This window comes from Corvus moneduloides, chromosome Z (assembly GCF_009650955.1).
Source record: "Corvus moneduloides isolate bCorMon1 chromosome Z, bCorMon1.pri, whole genome shotgun sequence".
NCBI classification, from domain to species: Eukaryota; Metazoa; Chordata; class Aves; order Passeriformes; family Corvidae; genus Corvus; species Corvus moneduloides.
Window position 1 is genome coordinate 20,044,588 of NC_045511.1, and position 23,056 is coordinate 20,067,643.

The window sequence follows — 23,056 nt, forward strand, 5'->3', positions numbered from 1 at the left end:
ACAGCAAGACGTAATGGCATAGGAAGAAAGAGTGACATAAATAGAAATTACATTAAAGGTTTCTTTTTGGAGAACATTGTGCTTTTTATATGTTGATAAATACATCACTGGAGTAGCAGACCTTTTACTTATAGTGGTGTTGCTGGATTTAAAGTAATATTTAAACTAATATGATTTAAATATTAGGTTGGATTGGACTCATATTCTAGAAGGGAATATATCTCTCACAACTCTTATATTTACTTGGTGTTTTTCCTTAACTTTATCTCTCTCTCAGATGCTTAGATTTCTTTATAACATTTTTTTTGGTTTTTTTGTTTTGTTTTTTTTTTTTTTTCTGTTCTTAAATCCCTTCCAGCAAGACCTTTGCACTTTCTTGATATCACGGGCATGCAAAAATTCCACGTTGGCAAACTACTTGTACTGGTATGTTAGAAACTGTTTATTTATACTGTATCAACATGTAACTGAAATCAAAGCTATAATGCCCAGAAGGATGCTCAACAAAAGATGACCTGTCTTGAGAGCTTCAGAATCTCAGTTTTTGTCAGGGTGAAGTAGTAGATTTAAAACAACATGCATTTGAACATGGTAATTTATAAAAGGAGGCTTTAAAAATGCAGAAATATGCTTTAGTGTTACACAAAAGAAGGTGATGTTTAGGACATTAGGTTACAGTGTTACAAAAAGCAGCCTAACTGTGTTAAAAGTTTCATTCAAGTTGTCTGTGGTATTGGGGCAGAGATTAAGTTTACCTTTGAGCTGCTTTGCTGTCTGTGTGCTTGTAATTTTTTGTGCTTATAATTTGTTGGCTAGAATAATGAAGTTATGCACTTAAATATTAATAAAAGGTGTATTTTATGAAGGTTCATAAAGCACTGATTTTTTTGTTGTAACCTAATTTTTTTTTTCCATTTGTGATTATGAGCACAAACAAAATGTCATTGCATACATGCATTCTTAAGGGTAAGAAGTTGTAATTATTAGGTCATCTATACAGTAGAGAGGTAGGATTGCTTAGCTTTAGGATCTTGTCTCATCTCAGTGGTTTAAGAATTAAATTAGATGCCTGAACTAGTAATCTGCAAGCCTTCCAGGCAAGCATTTGCAGGTAGGAATTTTCTCATTTGAAGCAAGCTGAGATGAGTAGAGCTGTATTGTGTGAAAGTGTCTGTCTGTGTGTGTACTAATGTACAAATATCTGCATGTGCACAATATTCACAGCTATTTACTTGTATATACACATGTATTTTAAAAGCAAGAGCTTAGGTACCTTTTACATGGCTAAACCTAAGTCATATGATTCTCATTTGTAACTTTCGTAGCTTCATCAAATAACTAAAAATGCTAATGCATATGATCATATTTTAGTGTGCTAAGAGCATTAACCACAGATAAGCTGTGAATTGGAAACTAAGTGTGATATGTGATGTAAACATAGCAAACTGTTCTTATAAAATTCTTACAAGAAACCTATAAACTATGCTGAGAGATTCTATTTATAACTTTTTAAGTTTTATTGTTTAATTATTTTTAGTAAGTGGAATTTTAGGACATTTAAGTTCATGACCTATGTACATTTGCAAACAGTAGTTATTTCTGTTGCAGTGGTCAAAGATCATGCTGGGCTTCATTAAAAATTGTTATTAAATATAAATGATTAAAATAATTGCAGGCTGAATTGGTGTGAGTAGAATCCAAGTGCTTGACCTAATCAAATATTCTTCATTAAGATAAGAGTTGGTATCTTAGCTTATTTTCTATCAGGGTGATAGAAACTATTCTCTTGCGTTTCATACAACATCTCAGACACTCAGTCTACAGAAAGTTCAAATGTCCATAACTCTGAAGTTTTTGACATATGACTTAAAAAAATTCGACAAAACACCCAAGAAAAGTCTACCAAGACAAAAACTCTAGTCAATTTATTCTTTGTTTTCTTTCCAGACATCTCAATTTCTCAGTGACAAAATACAGATGTTGCAGCCACTGTTTAAGGTGACGCAGCCATAAATCCTCATGGCTGCTGATCAATTGTATGTTTCAACTATCCAGACACAGCATGTACCTGAAATAATCAATGGAAAAAGTACAATAACCCTTGAAAATGAAACCTTGTGTTCAGTCACTTGTCATTGTAAAGCTATCCTGTCCTTTAACAGTGGCCTCAGAAGTCAGTGCTACTGCTTTTTCTGACACCTACCCAAGTATGAAGCATTACTCTTAACTCCTTGTTTCAGGATAGCTTTGAGAAACTGTCCAGGGCTTTTTAAAAAATGAAGATTAAAATGGCACGTTTCAATTCATTACTTCCCCTTTTCCTTGAAGTTTAGATGCACAGACTTTGTAAAATACAGACTTTTATACACGTATTGGTGAGGGAACAGTTTATAACAGTGCATTAGCAAAGCCCTAGAAGGAATCTTTAGTTACAGATTTCATTGGTTACACACATGGAATAAGTTACATTTGCCTTATTTTAGTGGATGTAATATATTGTGCATTTATAAATAAGACTACTCAAATCTGATCAGCTGCACATGACAGACCTCTAGTCTTGTCTCACAGTTACTCTGTCACAAAGAGATTCTGCACAAGCACATAAGGAAGGTGTAATTCTTGATGACAGTGTTAATGTCCAAGAGAATGTCCTGAATTAGTCACTTTTGAATCCAAATGCAGTGTTTGAAAATTGACTGAAATGCTAATTTCCTCATTTTTTTAACAGTGTTTATTATATGTTTTTACTTTATTATATGTTTATTGCATGTTTTTGCTGGGTGGTATTAGGAGATACATTGGCCAACAGAAAGACGACCTTCAATACATAGCTACTTTTTTCTTGTCAGTGCTGCAAGTAGAAATTTACACAAAAGCATTCCAAATGACTGCTTAACATCAAAATAAATTTTCAGTATAAGTGTTCCAGATTGTACTATTAAGTTTTGTATCTGATTCATAATTTTAATAATGGAAACTGGCATGTAGACTCTGTGGAGCTGCTTTAGGAACAATACCTCTCCTTCCACTGTTTCTAATGGTAAAACAGGGAGCAGGTGGGGTGAGATTCTCCTTGTATTGCAGGTACTCTTGAATAGCAAGTTTGCAGCCACTACATTATGTACAGGTGGTATCACAGTGGAAAACATGCTCAGTTGTACTTCTTGTCTGGAGTGTTCATAAGATTTGGACTTCAGGCATGTCATCTTTGAGTGATGACACTTTTCTGTAAGTGAAAAACCGCAGAAACTTTTATAGACTCTCCTGATCCAAATGGAATTTGGGGCTGTGCAGGTTGGAAGAGTGCAGCTGTTACTTGAGCTAAAGATCTCATTCAAAGATTGTCTTAATTTTTATCAGGTCTATAATACAGGGCTACTGTGTTCCACTCAAATTGTGTAGCTCCAAGAGTATGGTATAAATGGGGTTGTTTTTATGCTGCAGGTATGTAATAGTGGAGTGTGAAGACCAAGATACTCAGCAGAGGGACCCAAAGACTCATGAAATGTACTTAAACGTGATGAGAAGGTTCAGTCAGGCTTTGCTGAAGGTAACGCTTCTGTGTAAGGAAGTATGTAATGGCCTGGGATAGTACTTCATTTAAAAGGTGAAGGTGTCTAAGAGGATGAGTTGGGTTTTTTTGTGTATGTATGTCACACGCCATAATAAAAGCTTCCACTTCTGCTTGAATTTTGAATTTGTAGTAAGCTGAAGAAACTCCCAAAAAGGAAAAGAACGAATTTGAGAACTCTTTTCTTCTCTTTTGCTTGTTCCTGTTAGTAACATACTGGTTCTAAAACCTTCTGCCTTACATTGGATCTAAAACCTTCTAAAAGCCTTGTGTAATCATTGTGGTTTGTTTACTATTTCTTTGTTGGAAACTCTTGTCCTTCAAGTGTGAGTGGAGAGGCCGATCGGGAACTCTGAAACAGCAATTGCTGTTCTGTGTGTCGGCAGCAGAGGGTGCTGGAGGAGCGGGGAAAAAAAGCGAAAACAAAGCTGGAAAAACGTGTGTGAATTGGAAGTTTTACTTTGTAGCAGATATGCAGTCTTCCCTGATTTTCATCTCTCTCACACTTAGTGTTACTATTTCCAATTTTAGGGGAGTTACTTGAATCTACGCTTCATAAGAATGTTTCGTACTTATCCTTACTAACTTATTTTGGCTGTGTGAATAGTTTTGTCATGCATGACTGTTCACTACTGAAATTGTTGAAGCAAATTGAAATGCACTGTTAGGTCAGATAATTGATTACCATCTACAGTGACTGTGATTGTGTTTTACAGAAAATACCTTTTGAATTGACAGGAAATTGATCATTATTCACTTAATCTCTTAAAAGCCCAAAGGTCTAAGAAAAAAGGAATGATTTCTAGATAAAATAATTATGGAACAAGGAACTAATTTTGTTTCTTTTCATTCTCTTAGGGTGATAAGTCTGTCAGAGTTATGCGCTCGCTGTTGGCAGCCCAGCAGACATTTGTAGATCGCTTGGTTCATGTAATGAAGGCAGTGCAGCGTGAAAGTGGGAATCGTAAGAAAAAGGTAACTAAAGGATTGGAAAGCCTGTCTGTGGCTTGAATTTGAAAATGGGTAGGAATGTTAGCCTTTCATTAAAGTTCCTTAGCGCTGAGATTTATAACAGTTGTCCATCATTCTGTACTAATTTTGGTTAACTGTAAGCAAACTTTGGAAAGTTTTTCGTAGTTCAAAGTTCCAATGTGTTTTCAAAGTTTGAAGATAGAAAACAGAAGAGGCCCTTGAGAACACTCTTGGGATATTTTGGCAAAAGAAAGATATGCAAATAATTAAATAGTTGATGATATAACTGAACATGTTGTGGGGGACATGGGAAAGTATCAGGTTATTGTAATGTGTGTAATATGCCAGGATAGATAAAATCAGTTAGCAGCAAGGTTTTGTTTGTTCCAAGAGCAACAAAACTGTTCTTCTATAAGGTATTTATCAGAACTCTGCTTTCTATTGGGTCTTGAGGAAAAGACTTTCTATTACACATACATTTGAAGAAACTTTGTCCTTCTTAGCTGAAGTGTTTTGAGTGAACCTGACAGGCGGGTATGGGAAGGAAATGGAAATGTCAGAGGAATTTCTGTTTGTGTATATATTACCTTTTCCTTTGACACACATCAGTATTTTTAAACATGGATGTTTCAGCGTGATGATTTCTTTAAATGTATGGGGTGTATTTATATAGAAAAATAAAACACTTATTAACAAAAGTGAGACAACTTGTTTTGTGTATCAGTAACAAAGGCTAAAAGAGGAGGAGGACTTTCCAATTTGTAAGATTCTATTTTCTGCTTGTGCAATACATTGGTAGTGTTCAGCTTATATTCTTTTAGGAAATTTCTGTAGAACTAAGAAACACTTGGCTTTTACTTTCAGACTGCAACCTAGCTAGCAACAATTAACCACTAGAAGTATTCCTAACAGTTGTGGGCCTCTTGGTGTCTGTTTGTGTCTGTTATATTCAGTAAAGGAAAAAGCTAGAGATGTTCATGTATTCAACCTTTACTATGTAGAGCACCAAGTGTAAAGCACTCAAAAATTGATGAGTGTTGTGTTTCTGCTAACTACAGATGTAGGAATGTAGAGCAAGCCTGGAAATCAGATTAGTGCAGGCTATTGGCTATTTGGTTCCTTGGTGGTAGGGAATTCCTTGGTGGAATCGAGGGATATAAAGTTTCTGAGTTAGACTTGAATCAATTGCTGAAGCATAACTAACATTTAATTTTGGTATGGAAAACAAATCATCCTGTGGTTTGTGCAGGCAATTTAGAAATTAATTTTTCTAATACTATTATATCTGGAACTTAGAAAATTTCTTGACTGTACTAACACTACATGGAATATCTCCTTTCTTATTGATATTACTAAAAGTAGAGAGTTTTTATTTTCCTGGATTTTATGAGTGAAACCTTGATTCTTTGTGCATATAAAAAATTGAATATTTGTTAGTAATGCATCCTTTGTTTATGGACTTTATATATACCTAATATGTATTTTATGTTTTGTGGGTTTTTTTCTTAAACAAATTTTCATTCTTGTAGAATGAGAGGCTTCAGGCATTGTTAGCTGATAATGAAAAGATGAATTTAGCAGATATGGAACTTATTCCACTTCCTCTGGAACCTCAGGTGAAAATTAAAGGAATAATCCCTGAAAAAGCTACACTCTTCAAGGTAAATGAGATCTTCTGAATAGCTGAAATACAAACAAATCTTGTGAGCACTGAGCTTAGAAACATCAGTTGAAATATTTAAAGGGACAGAAATAGTCAAGGCAAAATGAAACTGTAGCATGCTCTTGAAGTGGTTAAACAACTCCTTATTTTGTTTTTCAGTTTAAAGTTTTTAACTTTAAAGCAGCTTTTATAAGAGTGATACAGATTATGAAGTTCAGAATTTCCCTGAATTTTGTTCCTGTGTTCAACAGGAGTACCGCTTTAAGATCAAAATCATGCAAATCAAGGCAGGTGTGCTGTGTCTCATTTAGATCTGTGGGTCTGTTCCATTGCTAAATAAAGCTTAAGTTCATAGAGAGTGGAAAGCACTAAGGTGGTCCATTTTATGCAGTTGCAGTGAGTTGACAGGTAAATCCTGTGGCCCCATGATTGGTAAATCCTTAAACCAAACTGTAGCAGCTGCTTGTGACCATAAAACAGCTGATGTAGTGTTGAAAGGGCTGTGGTTATTTTGTTTATTTTACTGCTTGAAATGTAAGTTAATGTTTGCAGTGTAAGTTATTAGCTATGCTCAGTGGTGTTGGACCTTTTTATAACTTTGTGTTCAGTTCCTGTAGGTGACTGCAGTCTAATTTTAAGATGACCAAAATTTGCCGTACCAGTCACTCCTACATCCAGGAGGACTTCGCCAGCTAAAAAATTCATACAGGCTGCTGTGACAGCCAGTGTTAATCTGTCATCTCTGATAGGTCCTGAATTTATTATGTGCGGTAGCTTCATAAGGCTGCTTATTATAATTTGACTGTGTTATAATTTGAGTTTACTTAAAATCAGAGGTGAATCTTTTTTGCATAGTTTTCTACCAGTTTTAGCTTGCATCTCTCTATACCAAGTTATAGTCCATTTGAAGGATAGGCTTCTGCAGTTGCATGCTCTTGCACCTTTGGTTGGAGGCAACATTGAAAAGATTTTGTCAGGAAAGCAAACTTTTGCAAACTCGAGTCATCGTTTTGTGCGAGTATGATTTAAGAGCTGGGGAAAGAATGTGGACAAAAAGATTGCTGGAACAGCAACTGAATGTTTCCTATCAATAATAATAGCTGAAGTTCCTCAGGACAAATTCAAGGCAGTCTTTTACATATTGGTCTTCTGTAACTATGCAAAAATGTAGGACCAAAAACGTGAGAAGTAATTTGTTTCAAAATCAGATTTTTTTCTTCTCCTGATTCTGAAAGCTCACATAGTTCCATTTAATATCTCATTCTAGCCTATGGCATAAAAACCAAACAGACTTAAAAAGGGAAGAATTATTAATTTTTGGTGCTCTTGGACATCACATTAGCTTTTGTAGGACTATGTAAAGAATAATTTTGCCTTTAATTATGGAATGTAATAATTTTGGAATACTGGTATGAAAATCTAATCCAACTGCTCAATATTAAACTCTGTATCCTCAATTATTTTTGTTTGGTTTGCTTTGGAGGGAAGTGACTGGGTCAGTTGCAATAGATTGTATCATTCATGTAGGTAATTGATCCCCTTTGACCCATTTTATGCAGAAAAATTGCAAACAATTAAATGGGCTTTCTCAAACAATAAGGTAAAAAGCCATTTTTGCTTTTGCTACATAGATTAAGGAAGCAATTAATTGTTTAAGATGACTTGCCCCTAGGAGTTCTTTCTTCCTTATCCTATAACTGTGTCTCTTTTTGATCTGATCAGTTTAAATTTGTTTCGTTGTGACCTTTTGCATGGTACTTCTTTGTTGATTGTAATTACATGCACGCAGAAAAAAAAATGAATACTTCTGTCCTTTCCTCTTCTGCTACTGTGGTGGTGCAGGAGGGGAGAATGTATCCTTGATAAAAAAGGAACAAAAGCATTAAGGTATTTCTCTTTTTAAAATACAGTTACACTTTTGGTGAGTGGAAATGGTACTCCCTTAACAGCTGAGGCAGCACAAATACAATGCAAATACTTGCATTTCTGAGCTCCATTGTAGCAATGTGTTAATATGAGCACTGCTGTGAACCAGCTTAGTAGAATATTTCTTTTTCCAGAGTGCCTTAATGCCTGCTCAGTTGTTCTTCAAGACAGAAGATGGAGGCAAATATCCTGTAATTTTTAAGCATGGTGATGATTTACGTCAAGATCAACTTATTCTTCAGATTATTTCACTCATGGATAAGGTGAGATTTATCAGTTGACATCTTTGTCGTCCTGTTTTCTTGATTTTCCTTGTCAAAAGCAAGACTGTTAAACTGTGTTAATGCAGCTTATATTGCTAATATGTTCCAGAGTTCTCAGATCTTGGTGGCTTTTTTCTTTTCTTTATAGACATACAATTACCCTGTGTAGATTAAGGAAAAAAAAAAAAAAAAAAAAAATTGCCAAACAGGCTTTCACTCATTATCAGTTTCAGTGAATAACAGTGGAGATCAATGTCCTGTACACATCCTTTTAGTAATAGAATCTGCCTTTCTGTTGAATTCATCTTCGCCTTTGTATATTGCTTTTTTCCAGCTGTTAAGGAAAGAGAATCTGGATTTGAAGTTGACGCCCTATAAAGTGCTGGCAACTAGTACGAAACATGGTATGAATACGTTTATTTCCTAGAAATACAGTATGGAGAAGAATATCTTCCCTGTGTTCTTAGTGTGTAAAAACTCTTGTTACAGTGTAAGCCATGGAAGTAAACAGTCTGAGGCACCACACCTATTCCATAGGTGACTCAAACATTTTCATAAAAGGAGCCTGGTCTGGATTTAGGAGTATGTGACAATGTAGTTATCAATCTTTGCTGCTGGCTTTCTGTGTGATCATGAACAAATAACTTAACACTCTTATTTAGAGATCTTTGCATGAAATGGAGGAGAAAAAAAAAATCAAACTTAGCTGCTTTTGGATACATTCTGGATAAATATTTAGGAAAGCCTTCAATTTACTTTAATCATCTCTTATCCTGAAAATTTGTAACAACACACCTTTTGCAAGTTAATTTGGTGTTAATGACAAGTTGTTTTAAAAATACTGAAAGCAGGAGATTGGAACATGGGAAAAAAGTGAGGTTTTTTGCCTATGAGAAGCAGTGGAATGACTGTGTATTAGTTCTGTCCATTCATAAACATGTATTACAGAGTAGCTTGAAAGTTGGCTGTTTTCTGTCACAGGTTTCATGCAGTTTATTCCGTCAGTACCAGTTGCAGAAGTTCTTGCTACTGAGGAAACTATACAGGTAGGTGATGGGGGAGTTGTAAATTGTCTTCTGATCAAACAGTGTGAGCTGAAGGCTTAGATCTTGTGCAAAATTCTTTCGGTCTCTCAGGTGATTCTTTGGTCTGTTAGAAGACATATTACAGCTGGAAACATTTGGGGTTATTACAGCAGATGTTTAACTTTAAAAGGGTGTACATAAATGCTCACTTGAGTGTCTCATGTTCTAAAAGTAGCACTATTTAAATAAATTACAATGGAGTTTAGTTATGATATTGAAATCCCAGCGTTGTCATAATGATGAGTGGAATACACCTGACACGTTTTTCTGCATGTTTTCAGAATGTTTGTCTTTCATTCATAACTTTTGACATTGTCAAAATTAATTTTGATTAATTTTTTAATTTTTTGGATGAAACAACTAAATAATTCATTAATATAATTTCTGAAGCTTGTTTTCCTGCAAAAGTGGATGTATAGGTGCTGTAACTTGGTTTTGTTAGCAGATTTTCTTAATTCTCATGGAGTTGAGTGGAGACACATAACTAAATAGTAGCACACAAAACTTACTGGTTTCAAGCACAGCACACAAGCTAGGTAAAACATACCAAACATATCCAGCGCACAGCTGGATAAAAACATACCAAATTGCTATATGAGGTGTGTAGCTGATAGGTTTTTTAATGAAAATAGAGCATATTTATTTGGATTTGATTTTTCATGGTAATTTTTTTCTTTTTTGTGGATGGTACTGAAGTTTGTATTTGTAGCTCAGTAACTGTGAGCCAAAGCAAACTAGCTGCAGCTCCTGTGAACTATATCTGTTAAAAATATGAAGATTTAAATTGTTTATCATTTTTCATTATCATTTTCTTAACAAATAAGCTTACCAAACACTTACCACAGTAATGCTTATCACTGGTCAATGACCAGCATCAAGTTGCTTAAGTTGTTTTTTTATCTTTCGATTCCACAGAGGTTGTGATAAGGTACATCTGCGCAGTCAATAATCTCACAGATAGTAAAGTGCTTTCTTGACAATCCTTTGTGATCTTGGAAGTGTACTATTCATGATTCAGTCCATTACATGTTTTTATAAAATAGTATGTTTAGAAATGCCTGTGAAACTGTTATTTTTCAATTACTTAAGGCATCATATTATGACTGGAAATAGGTACCCTATTGTTTCAGTTGCTGTGCTGACATAAGGAGCAATATTCCTGTGAAGAATTATTAATCTAAGTAATGTGCCAAAAGAATGAGATTTCCTGTGCTGGGGCATGATTAATATAGCTGGGCATTGTAGGCCAAGGAAATGAAAAGTAATTGAACACTTTTAGGTATTGTGGAAGTTTGGTTCACTCTTTATGAATGTTCATTTTGGATTTCACAGCTGTTCTAGTAAAGATGAGCACTGTATATAAATATTAATTACTAAAAGATTTAAAGCAATTAGTCCAGTACTGCCTGGTAAAACGCACACCTGCAGGAAAGAAAAGGTGTTTTGATGTTTCAATGTTACTTACCTTTTATCAACAACCTTAAAATTAAAGTTCATGTTTTAGAAGTTCATAGACATAATTGTCTTAATTTTTCATTATGATTTTAGTCACATACCATTCAGGGGACTACCATGTTCCTCTTAGAGTGCTTCCTTAGATTTTGCTTACTGGAAGAAACTTTGCTTAGGCTTGGATATAATTGAGTTTTCTTTTAATCAAGAAGGTTAAGAGTTTTCTTACGGCTGATGAGAGGATTGTTTTGCCCTGTCCACATTTCACAGGAAATTTGAGTTTTCCATTTGATGACTTAGGCTTATTTTCTTTCTGAACTCAGTAGCAGCAGTTGGTTTTATTGAGGAATAGGGAGATATATAAGGATGATAAACCCTGTAAGAGCATGTTGCCCAAATGTAGTTATACAGCAGGACTGTTAATCCTGTTTTAGTTTTTGTTGATATGACCTAAACAGTTTGCTTTGGAAGTATTGTCACTCATAGTTACTGATCAGTTACTTTTCAGTTCACTGTTAATTTTCTGAAACACTTAGTAAAGGAAACTGCTTTTCAATTTCTGTGTCAAGTATAAGAATGTGATGATTGAGACAGAATATAAATAAAGTGATATTAAATTAGATCTTGCTAGGTGTTTTGGGGGTGGTTGTTAGTTTAACAGATTGTAATAAGGGCCATGTGTGGTCTTGATTTAAGTATTGTTTTTTTCTAAAGACCCAGTTTCATATCATGTGTGTATGAAGTAACTAATGGAATAAATAAATATCTTCATGGCATTCTCCCCAGAACTTCTTCAGGAAACATGCCCCTAGTGAGACTGGCCCTCATGGAATCAGCGCAGAAGTGATGGACACGTATGTTAAGAGCTGTGGTGAGTTACAGTCTAACAGCTGGTAACTTCTTAGGGGAAGTCTGAGGTGGATGAGGTGTTAAGATATTTCAGTTTAGGTGACTGCAGACAGGGCACTGTGCATGTGCTTGCTGTCAGAAGTCCTGTGAAAAGAATAATTTTGAGCCTGGCATGTTACACACAAGCCTGCTCTTTGTGGTTCTTGAAGGAGAGTATGAGTTAAATACTCTCTGCTTCTAGCAATAATCTTACCTCTGCCCACTCTGCATTGTGAGTTGGGGTCTTCAGAATGCAGGGACATGTTAAGCATTTAGATAATGATAAATCATGTGTATCAAAATTCTAATTGGTTTTGAAAATATAAGGTGTTTTGGGGGCTGTGGTTACATTTGTATGACAAGGAAAAATGGTAGTGTAGTTCATGTTCAGTATACTGATGGCCATGTTAAAATACCACATTTGCTGTCTATAAAATTAAAAAAGACTTCCATTCTAACAAAAAAAAAAAAAAAAAGATTATTCAGGTGTGACTCCACAATATCTTTTCCTTTGCCTTTCTCTTTCTGATGGTGCACTCTTCAGAGCTGCTTCAAGCTCTTCTGGTTAGTGGGTAAAAGCAACAATTAAAACAGTTTGCTCTTTGTCACTGCTGATCTTGTGAATGCTGCTGACATGTATATCCAGGCTCATATCAATGCCTGTTGCCTGTTTACAGTGGCCTTAAAATATCTTCAGTTCAGAACATATACATTCACTTTGCTCAGAATATTTCACCTTTGTTTGAAGTACCTTAATCCCAATATTGAAAGAATTTAGTCTTTTAGGGTTAGGTATGTAATTGTATAGTAAGTAATTGTATAGTAAGTAATTAGGTAATTGTATAGTAAGAAATTAAAATCTAGGCAGTACAGAATAAGTTTCAGAGTTTTATTACTTCAAATATTCTTCATAGTGCTGATAATCTTGATTATTCTTCACCAGCACCACTCCTGCCCCAAGTCTCTGTGGTGTATTTATTGCTAGTAAACTAGAGCTAAGATAATGTAATATGCTGCTGTTAATTGTGTGGAACTTGTTGCTCTCCAAGAAAGGTACTTATATTGATGTTTACAATTTACTTGTTACAGCTGGTTATTGTGTGATTACTTACATCCTTGGAGTTGGAGATAGACATCTGGATAATCTGTTGCTAACAAAAACAGGTAATTCTTTTTAGCAGTATAATTTTATATCCACAGTTGTTTAATTTCTAATGTGTTGCATTTTCCTTGTGAATATAACCCACTGAGTACTGCAGATTAGATTATATTTTAAAATGTAAGTTATATTGTCTCATTTAAGGTAATATTTGCTCCAATGTGTTAAGAAGAAGATGATTTCTTAACTAGAGGAAATGAAGGATGTGAAAATAAAGCTACTTCAACTATTATAATCACTGTTTTGGGATAGAGGGAATTTCAAGTGTTTTCATTGAAAATGAGTTCATGTGTAGCTGCATGAGCTTCACAAAGTTTTGACAAATAACAATTCTTATAGGGGAATGTCTTTTTGAATTTTTGTTCGGCTTATTTTTACTTGCTTGCTTACTTTTGAACTACCGCTTCCCTAGGAGTTCTCATTGCTTGAAAACCTTCATTACATAGTGGTGGAGAATTAAGAGTTGTGGTTAAGTGTTTATTATGAAGCGAAACATTTATTGAATGAGAAACATTTAAATAAAAAATGTTATTTGGAAAAAGAGACCATCCACATGGAATGTTTGTTAGTTACAGGTAAAGCTGAAGCATATACTGCTTTTCACCGTGATAGTCTGTCTGAAAGAGCAAAAGATTAACAACTGGCCATGATTAGGGTAAAAGGTCTTGCTCTAAGCTCATGGGGGAACAACTAAAGCATGGGTGTTTTACCTTAGCTGTTTGAAAATGTAGAAACAGTCATTTAAAGATCTGTCTTGAGAGGTCTCATTTATCTGTGGTGGTGAATATAAATCTTTTCATAGCAGGCTCTGCTTGCGTGCCGGGAGTAATAGCTTAGTGTTTTGATTTGGGGTAAAGTGCGTCTTACCTGTCTGTGTTAAGAAGTACAGCGCAGTTGCTTTGCTGGAAGAATTTGGGGAGTACAGCAGAGGGCAGTGCAGATCCATGGTACATTCCAAGTCTGAAAACCTGTGCTCTGTCACAAACTGAGAGCTGTCGTGAGCTATCAAGAGAAATTGTAATGTTCCCTATGTTCCAAGTACAACAAAGACTTGCTACCAAGGCTTGCTTCTTGCTACTGAGAATCCTTTAGCCTTAAGTTGGAAAAAGCTAATTTCATTCTTAAAGAATCATGCTCCAAGTACCTCCTTCAAAATTATATGTCTCTATATACATGCTTTCTTGATGATACTTATTTAATGAATTGAAGGTTTCCAGTAGGCTAAAGAATGCTGGGTACCACCTGTGGGTTCACATATTTCTTGTATATGATTACATTTTATTTGGCTCAACATTTCAGTTCGGTGAATGTAGCCACATCTCTTAAGACTCCTTCCAACAGAATTGGTGCATCACCTCGTAACATACAGATGTCTGTGCTTATACTAGATACAGTATAATTTAAATATTAAGCAATGGATACTGAAGTTCATAGAAACAAATTTTTTCCTACACATTAGAAATTTTTTTGCATGAGATGTCAGTTACCTAATTAAATAATTTCTGCTGTCTTTCATTACTCTTTTATGCCTATAGTTCTAGAAATCGAGTGACTTTTTTTGTAGTAGTAGTCTTAAACAAGACATCTAGATTTTCAGATTTTTAAGTGCTGTGTCATTATACTTCAAGGACAGCTGTAAAAGTGTGTTTAGAAAGAGATGTGGGGAACCTTCAGTCAAAACATCCTTATCTGTCAGTAATGTTAAAAATTACAGAAAATACTTGTATCAGTTTCATAAATGTGCTTTGGCTGGTAACCTAAAGGTCACATTACATAGTAAGTATTGCATGATAGGGATATTTATTTTCTCTGAAAACTTTGAACATTCTACTTCTCCTGGAGACAAAATGCATTATCAATTGCTCTGTGTTTTAAAATCTTGTTTCCAAATCTGTAGCAGATACTACTGTGACTTGTAAATAACAAGACACTATTTTTCAGCTCTGTGCCCAGGTTTAGGCAACATCAGTGCCTCCTTTTAGGATTACAGACTGATTTATTTATTGAAGCTGGCATCTGGTTTAACAGTTAATGTTCCTTTACTTGCCTTGGAAGGAAGATCTCACTGGTTGTGAAACTGGATTGTGATATACGAGGTATAGCATGTTCAGTTAACTTCCATGGAATATCCACAGGGCTAGTATATTGCAATTATGCCATGCCTTCCCCTGAAAACACTTTGTTCTGCAGTTCTTATGTTCTCTGATTTGATTGTAGAGTCAGCGTCTAGGTACTAACAAAATACCCAGATACGGATGTCTTCATATCTGCTAAGCCTTTTGTAAATGCAAGGCAGTTAGTACAGTCATAAGTAGAGTTAGAAAGTATTTCAACTTTCATAGATAAGTGAAGTCTCCTGTCCCATTAGAGTATCTTAATAATTTCAACTTGCTTTATAAACATGCAAAGGTCCGTAAGTTTTCACAAAGGTCCAGGCTATGTGTAGATATTTTAGGATATCCTAGACATTCAAATGGGTTTCTTGAGTAGCAGTGACTTTGTATGCTTACTCTCACCCTAGTGATGGCCAGCTTATCTTTCAGTAACCTTTGGTCACCTGCATGAAAATTCAAGTTCCCAGTATGAGTTCCCAAAGTACAGGGGTTTTGATCTGAGCCGTACACTTGAAATTGCTCTGTACCGGGAGGGAAAATTGCTACATGGATAAAATGAGGTTATTGATATCTAAGAGCAGGTCAAAGACTGGGTGCCCAGAACTTGAAAACCACATTTGCTTTTGGCATCGTGTAAATAGATGAAAGAACTGGGCTGTCTTCTAATCCTTAGAGGTAGAAGTGTGGTTTTTCTTCAGTGTGAAGTACACCAGTTGACACCACATTTATTCTTCAGTCTTGCTTAGAGAGCGTTGTCAGGTAAAACAGCAAGGACCTGAACAGATTCATATATAAAATGACACCATGTGTTTGTACTTCCTGTTTTTCAGTCAAAAAAATCTATCCCAGAGCAGGTCTGAAGATGGTAGAAATGGAAAACCTGTAGGATTCAAACATTCACTCTGTATCAGTACTTAGACAAGTACATTGTTAAATATATTTATTAATGTTACAAAATACTGTAGTATGTAAAATACAATTTTTAAAGATTTTTTTATATGTTACTAGTCTTGATAGAGGGACATCCTTATTTTTAAAAAAATGAAAACTAATGCATACTTTTGTCCTTCAGATTTCTCTCTGGAATTCCATTTTCTATGGTGCTTATTGCAAGAAGAACATAACCTTTTAGCTTTTGATCTGCTAAAACACTTTCTCTTCCAGGTAGCTTGAACAGCATTTGTCATCTAGGAACATATATATCAGACTTATTTTTTTCTTATAATATGCCTGAATGGAAGGCATTTTGAGAATGGACAGCTTGGGGGAGAGAGGTGGGTTATATGTAATGCTTAAGACAAGCTGGGCTCTTACCAGTTACATGGGTGACAGTGATAAACTTTACGTCCATCTGTTGCTGCATACTGACTTTGAAACCTCTATCCTGAATAAGTTCTTAAAAATTCACATTACTTTCATTGTTGTGTACTCTTGGAAAAGTTGTAAGATGCTGCTGATGAAAATTATCACAATAAATTAGGCATTCTGATTTTTTCATCATGCCAATGCTCTGTTAGCAAAAGAGAAATTTTGACAGTAGCATCAGAATTTCCTGGGAAAGCCAGAAAAACACCCCATCCATCCAGTCGTTTTCATAAGAGGAGTTTTTATCCTATTGCTTCGAATTTAAAATAGGAATTCAGTTAAAATAATCACTAAACTGTACATTTTTTATATAGGCCAAGTTAAAATAATAGTGGTGCTTGAGGGTTACAGAAAAAATAGTGAAATTCTGGAGGGTTTTGTGTTTCAGTTTGTTGGGGTTTTTTTTTGTTCTTCCCTAACAATGGGAACACAGTAGTTTGAAATAATTTGCTTTTTTACTGTTAAGAGACAACTGCCACCAGAATTACTTTATTTCAGTAATTGCATCTAATTTGCTTTGTTATCTGCATTTTGTTTAAGGTTTTCAGAGTTCTGTCTGGTTTTCAGTAGTTTTTCCTAGCAAAATGAAACAATTGCTGTGCTGCTCTATAGGAAGTTTCTCCTGTATTAAAATCTAGGTATTAACAGTGAAAGTGATGGACAAATCACCCTCTCCACATGCAGACAGGTGTTACTGGCTGTTGCAAACACCAGGTATCAATTTTTAGTCTTTACAGGTCCATGGTTCACTTAATCAAAGATCACTCTCAAGGCTGAAAGGAAGTCAGATGGACTTTGAAATCCCTGATGCCCTGACTGGTAGTCAGAGTAACTTCCATGTTTCGTGCCATTTCCTTGAAGTAACCAGTGGCCTGTCCTCTTTATTCCCTATGTTAGAAAACCAGGTGGTGAGTGGAAAAAGGTAGTCAAACTCATAGAATAAAATAATTTAAAAAAAAAAAGCTCAAAAGTACCCAACAGTATCAGCTTTTAGGTTTTGATTTAAATGATTTTATATGTCCATGCTGTTTAGTCCTGGAAGCTTCTCACTCTCTTAAAGTCAGTAAATGCCTTGTGTCTTGCTTTTTCTACAGTAAAATAAATGGGGAGTGCAGGATGATTTCTAGTGCGGTGTTTTAAAAGATGAGATCTGTTTCACCTGTTGCCTTAAGTAACTCCTGGTTTTAGTTTAAATCATGACTGAAACAAAAAAACCCCTCACCTTTATGATTTAGCAGTCATTTAGCAGTATTAAATCAAAGCAGAGGTCCAGTTTTGTCTGTAATGTATAGGAATGTCTGAAGATTAGGAGCCCTTTAAAGTAAGATTTAATAAATCTGAAGAAGTTTGGTCATGGTAAAATGTGATGGTCTAAGAGATAGAAGTGTGTGTGTTATGACACTCACACTGTTACTGAAGGCAGGACATGTAATTGCTTTGTAAAACACAGTAGTTCAAAGCTTTTAGGAAAAGTAGTGTGGCACCAAGTTCACATGAAGGCTGTAGTACTGGGAGGGTAGGTGTTTACTGTATATAAGTACCATTATATGAGTATGACCTGTTACTCACAGGGAGGTAACTGATACAGGTTGTAGAGAGGCTGTCCCTGGGGATACTCAGGAACTGTCTGGACATGGCCCTGGCTAAGGCACCTGAGTGTCTCTGCTCAACCAGGAGGCTGGGCCAGGTGTCCTCCAGAGGTCCCCTTATTCTTGCAATTGGTTTTATGCTCGGTAAGAATTGTCACATTCATTAATATAATGAAAGTGGAATATTCAGTGTTACATCCTGATAGAAATGGTACTTGAGATGATCACTTCATATACTTGCAAGCTTTTTGTCTTAGTATTAAAAAAATTATAATCATTGAGTTTGTTAACTTGATAAATTTATTATTTATTAACATAAATAAGAATATAAGCATCACCTAATTTTCCTAATGAACTAGCCAATTTAATTTGTCCAAAGCAGGCTTGTTTTTTACTTTTCAGCTGTTAAGTCCTCGAGGGTAACATGAGTCAGGTTTCTCTGTAGAAATCTCTAGACCTGCAGTGCTCCCTCGGGCTGCTCCTGGTGTAGCAGCTTTTGACAGGCACCGGGGAGAGCCTTTTGTCCCTGTTCTGTAACATGGTGTTCTGGCTTAATTGATCTTGCAGGAGCTGGATTAAAATTAGTCAAGTTTGTGTTTAGTACACAGGTTTTAAATGTTTTATATATATTTATTTAAATATGAGCTTGTACATAGCTTTTGAGTCAGCCTAAAAATCAGCTGAATTTTGAAGTACAGCTAGGAAAGCTATAATGTTAGTGCAGGTTGGCCTCATCTCTCTTTCTAAGTGTCTATCACTCAATTGTTGAAATATTTTTGAATGTTTTAGATGTCTTTGTTACCAATGTAAATTATTAATTATCATCTTTTATTCCCTATCTCCAAAGAAAACTGAAAAAAAAAATATTTACTGCTATAAGAGTTACTGTTTTATTCAAAATGTTGTCCCTTGACTCTTCAAGGTGGCAGGTTTGAATAACTGAACAGAAAGCAGGTCCCCAAAACTTTTTAGTTAAAGATTTTTTCTAGCTTAATGATGGAAGGGTTCTATATGTGGTTGCTTCAAAAAGTTGGTGTACAAAAATGAGCTCTAAAAGAGTCTCCTCTACCAGCCCAGAAGAAATGTATTGAAGGAAGGCACCTTTTTTATAGCAGTTAGTTATGCAAAATGTAATGGTTGTGGCATTTATCAATCAGCAAATACTTTGCCTCTTGTTCAGGATCCTTGTGATCTCTCTTTGAAATTGGACTGTTGTGGAATTCGTTTCTTGGATTGAAGAAGAGTGCTTATGACAGATCTCAAGCAGCCTTTTCTATTCATACTACATTATTATTCAATGAAAGAGTCAGAGGGGTGATTAACTGAAAAATATGACTGCTCCATTTTTTTCCAAGAGCACCAATAATAATCTAATCTTATGAAAATCTCAGAATGAATACAAATGCTGCAGGTTAAAATAACCCATAGCAAATACACCCCTGTCTGTGATGCTGTTCAGTTGCACAATTCTGAAACAAGACTGTATCTTCTCTGCTGTCTGTGTTTGTCTAGATAACAATCATGCTAATAACTTTCTGCCTTCTTGTTTAAAAGATCTTCTATCTTTTATCTGCATGCATATCTGAAGTCTCACCATCTTTTTGTAATGTAGCTCTGGTGTGGCCCAAGTCATTGTTTAAATTACACATTCCAAACTGAAAATACATTTGTAGAACACTTTCAAAGATTTTTTTTTTGCTTCACATGGAGAATATTTTCCACTTAACTGAGTCAAGACTGTTCCTAAGAAAGTGGCCACCTAAGAATTATGAATTGTTCTACTTTTATTTCTATTAACATAATTTTTCTGTATTTATAAAATATTTAATCCAAATATTTTACGTTTTTTGAAGTTGCTCATAAACTGAAGTTTACTAAGAGAAGTTCAGTTATTCATCTTGCCACTGATAACATCTCATGCATTGTTGAGTAATATTGAAAGAGAGCACTCTGAATTTTCCCCAGTAAATGTATGAACATTATGGTGAGCAGCACAGCAGGCTCTTGATAGGAAGGGCAGTTGCCTTGTGCATTTGAAGACAGGAGGCATATACAAGTTTTTGTCAAGTTAATGCTGCAGAAGTGTTTTAAATGCAGTCAGTTGAACTGAGAAGGGAAAGGCAGTGATTGATGCAATTCATTTTAGTACTGAAAAGGCTATGACAAACTTTTTGGTGGATTTGAGAGCCAGTTTCAAATTTGGAGTCGTAGTGATGTTTCTTAAGTGTATTTCAAAACTTCTGATCATTTTTGACCCTACTTGAACAACTCAAAAGACTTTTGAAATAGCACTGAAGTCTTTTGTTGTTCAGTTCTTCGAAAGATTGTTCATAGGATTATGAGTCTTACTTTCTCTTTGTTATATTAGTTGTATGTTAAATTTACCGTATTTCATACCACAGCAACTAAATGGGAAACACACGTTGCATTGCTTTAAGTATTAATATTTAAATTTGCTAACAAATTCTAAAGAATGTGCAAAGAATTAGTAGTATCTATTATGTAAACTGTGCATTTAAATATCTACTGACCAGTTTCAGTATTGGTTCAGTCTTTATGAATATACTCAACATGTATAAAAATCAAAAAAGCAGGAAAACAGATCTTGTTAGTACTCTTAATGAATTTGAAATCAACTTTACTTCTTTAAAACCATCATTTCAAGTTAACAGCTGAATATAAAATATTTACTGTTATAAACCTTACAGAAAACTTCCTGGGAGCTGCTTACTATCTTCTTGATGATTTTATTTTTCTAAGTTTTGCATCAAGAACTGATATTATGTTCAGAGTTTGCCTTTCCATCTTCTACAGGTAAACTGTTTCACATTGACTTTGGTTATATTTTGGGCCGGGACCCCAAGCCCCTTCCTCCCCCGATGAAGCTGAACAAGGAGATGGTGGAAGGCATGGGAGGCACCCAGAGTGAGCAGTACCAGGAGTTCCGTAAGCAGTGCTACACAGCCTTTCTCCACCTCCGCAGGTAACAGCACTGGGTTTGTGCCAAAACTCATTAGAGCCACTCTAAAGCAGGAGAGGAGATGAGTAAATGAATTGCTGAAATGTTTCTGTTGAAAATTCAAAGCTTGTTTAAACATGAACACAAGAATTTGTATGAAACAAAGGAAAGAAAACATCACAGTGTTGGTGTAATGTGGACAGTGAATGTAATTGCGCAAGTTAAAGCTCCCAGTTTTGCTTGTTTAATAGCTTAAATAGCTTCATTTCATAACTCACGTGGGATATTAAATTATATTTAATTTTGGGTATGTTTTTGCCCTTAAGCTTCTTATTCTGTGATTATTGATGATGAAGGAACTGTCATTTTAATTTAAATCATTACTTATTTGCTGCTCTATTCTCCTCCGGTTCAAATTAGTGATGATCAAATTCTTTGGCTTGGAGATGACACACACATATGCTTAGTTCAGTTCAGCTCCTGTGGGACAAAAATTAGCAACTTGTAGTGACAATCCAGCATGTTAGAAATTTCTTTAAATACCCAGAATTGTGGCAGCTAAAAACTCTTTCGAATCTGTGTCTGTGGATCAACAGATTGGTAGGTCTCAGATCTCTTTTAAATTTGGAATCTGCTTCATTCTTTGGCAGTGACTGTATTACTTACCCATCTACTTTCTAAGCCAAGTAGCTCATACTTGTTCTGTTTGAACAGAACACAGGTAAGCACTCCTGGTCTGTCCAGGCATTTCATTTAGCGTGTCTTCAATGAAGAGGAAAGATTTTCACTTTAAGATCATAGATCACCTAATGTAAACCTTTGAATATGTGTAAGAATTTGGAAATATGGTAAGCCTATGTGAAAAGTATATGTAATATGAAAAGCAGCCACTGATACAAAATAAAATGCTGCATGTAGTTCTTCACTTGATAAGAGGAGGAAGACTAAGGAGTTGGTCTAGAAACTGACATTATTAATGAGTTAAAAAGCCATTCAACAGTTTGAAAAAACTGTGTCATGTTATCAGAAAGCAATATTTGTGGTTTCAGAGAACAATCCAACTTCTGAACTTTGCTTAAAGCTGTTTTTTAATGCTGTATTTCTTATTTGTCATATACTTGAGTTGTTTTTATTGTTTAAACCTAGCTGTTTCAGTGGAAACGTCTGTTGTGTCAGTGAAAGATTATTCATTGAATTAATTTATGTAATGATTTGCTACAAAGATCGTCATTAACTGTGTAGTATAGTGGTAATTTGGGTATACAACTAAACTGTAAATCAAGATGGTTTCATTTTTAATGTCTGGAATTGTAGTTGTAATTTTAGCATCTCCAGTATTTGTTCACTTTAATAGGAAAATATTTTTAAATGTTTCTGAATTCATATCCTTAAGGCTTTCAACAAAGATAATGTATGATAATATTAAAATTACTGTAACTATTACTTTAAGCAGATAGAACTAAAAATAATTAAGAATACTTGTTGAAAAAAAGAATAATTGGATGTGGAACACTTTAGTTCTAACAGTTCTGCATATTGACAGAAACCCACTCACAGACGCATTTTCTGGCCGAGTAGTGTGAAATCATAACTTCTGATAGCAAACGCTGTCATCTCCATCAGACTGTGCGTTATTTTAGTTCTTTATTTCCATGGGGAATAACCGGTTCTCTACATATTTCAAGTACTGTATCTTGTTGTATCAGGATTCCTGGTGGAATGGATGTTCCATAGTGAAAAAAAATGTAAGGAATTTTAAAGTTACAAGTGAAAGAATAGTTTTGTTCGTTGTTTCTGGTTGTAAGCAGTTTGGCATATGATCATTATTGTATGTTTTTTAGTTAGTTTGGGGGATTTTCTTGGTGAGTAGGGGCTAGGGAGATGCTTTCTACTTTTCTGAGCAACAGTAATCAGTTGTGTGCATTTGTCAGCAGTGCTGTAGTGAAGGAGCAGGTGCTGCATTCTGAATGTGTTTCAGGGCAAATTGTGGCTGTCAGGAGGACTTGTATCTTCACTTGGGCTACGGCAGGCTTTTATGCTTTCGTTGTAA

General features: G+C 35.2%; 1 protein-coding gene across 3 annotated transcripts in view; it reads left to right on the forward strand.

The window, feature by feature from the left end:
- The window catches only part of PIK3C3 (phosphatidylinositol 3-kinase catalytic subunit type 3), a 67,243-nt gene that overhangs the window by 23,272 nt on the left and 20,915 nt on the right, over positions 1 to 23,056 (forward strand). For 2 of the 3 annotated variants that reach the window (XM_032095334.1, XM_032095333.1), the window contains exons 13-22: positions 359 to 426; positions 3,445 to 3,550; positions 4,430 to 4,546; positions 6,073 to 6,204; positions 8,267 to 8,395; positions 8,730 to 8,799; positions 9,377 to 9,441; positions 11,719 to 11,803; positions 12,910 to 12,984; positions 20,862 to 21,030. In XM_032095334.1, the coding sequence (XP_031951225.1) occupies positions 359 to 426; positions 3,445 to 3,550; positions 4,430 to 4,546; positions 6,073 to 6,204; positions 8,267 to 8,395; positions 8,730 to 8,799; positions 9,377 to 9,441; positions 11,719 to 11,803; positions 12,910 to 12,984; positions 20,862 to 21,030 (1,016 nt within the window). The remainder of the gene's footprint in view (positions 1 to 358; positions 427 to 3,444; positions 3,551 to 4,429; positions 4,547 to 6,072; positions 6,205 to 8,266; positions 8,396 to 8,729; positions 8,800 to 9,376; positions 9,442 to 11,718; positions 11,804 to 12,909; positions 12,985 to 20,861; positions 21,031 to 23,056) is intronic. The other variant, XM_032095335.1, reaches the window with a different exon arrangement.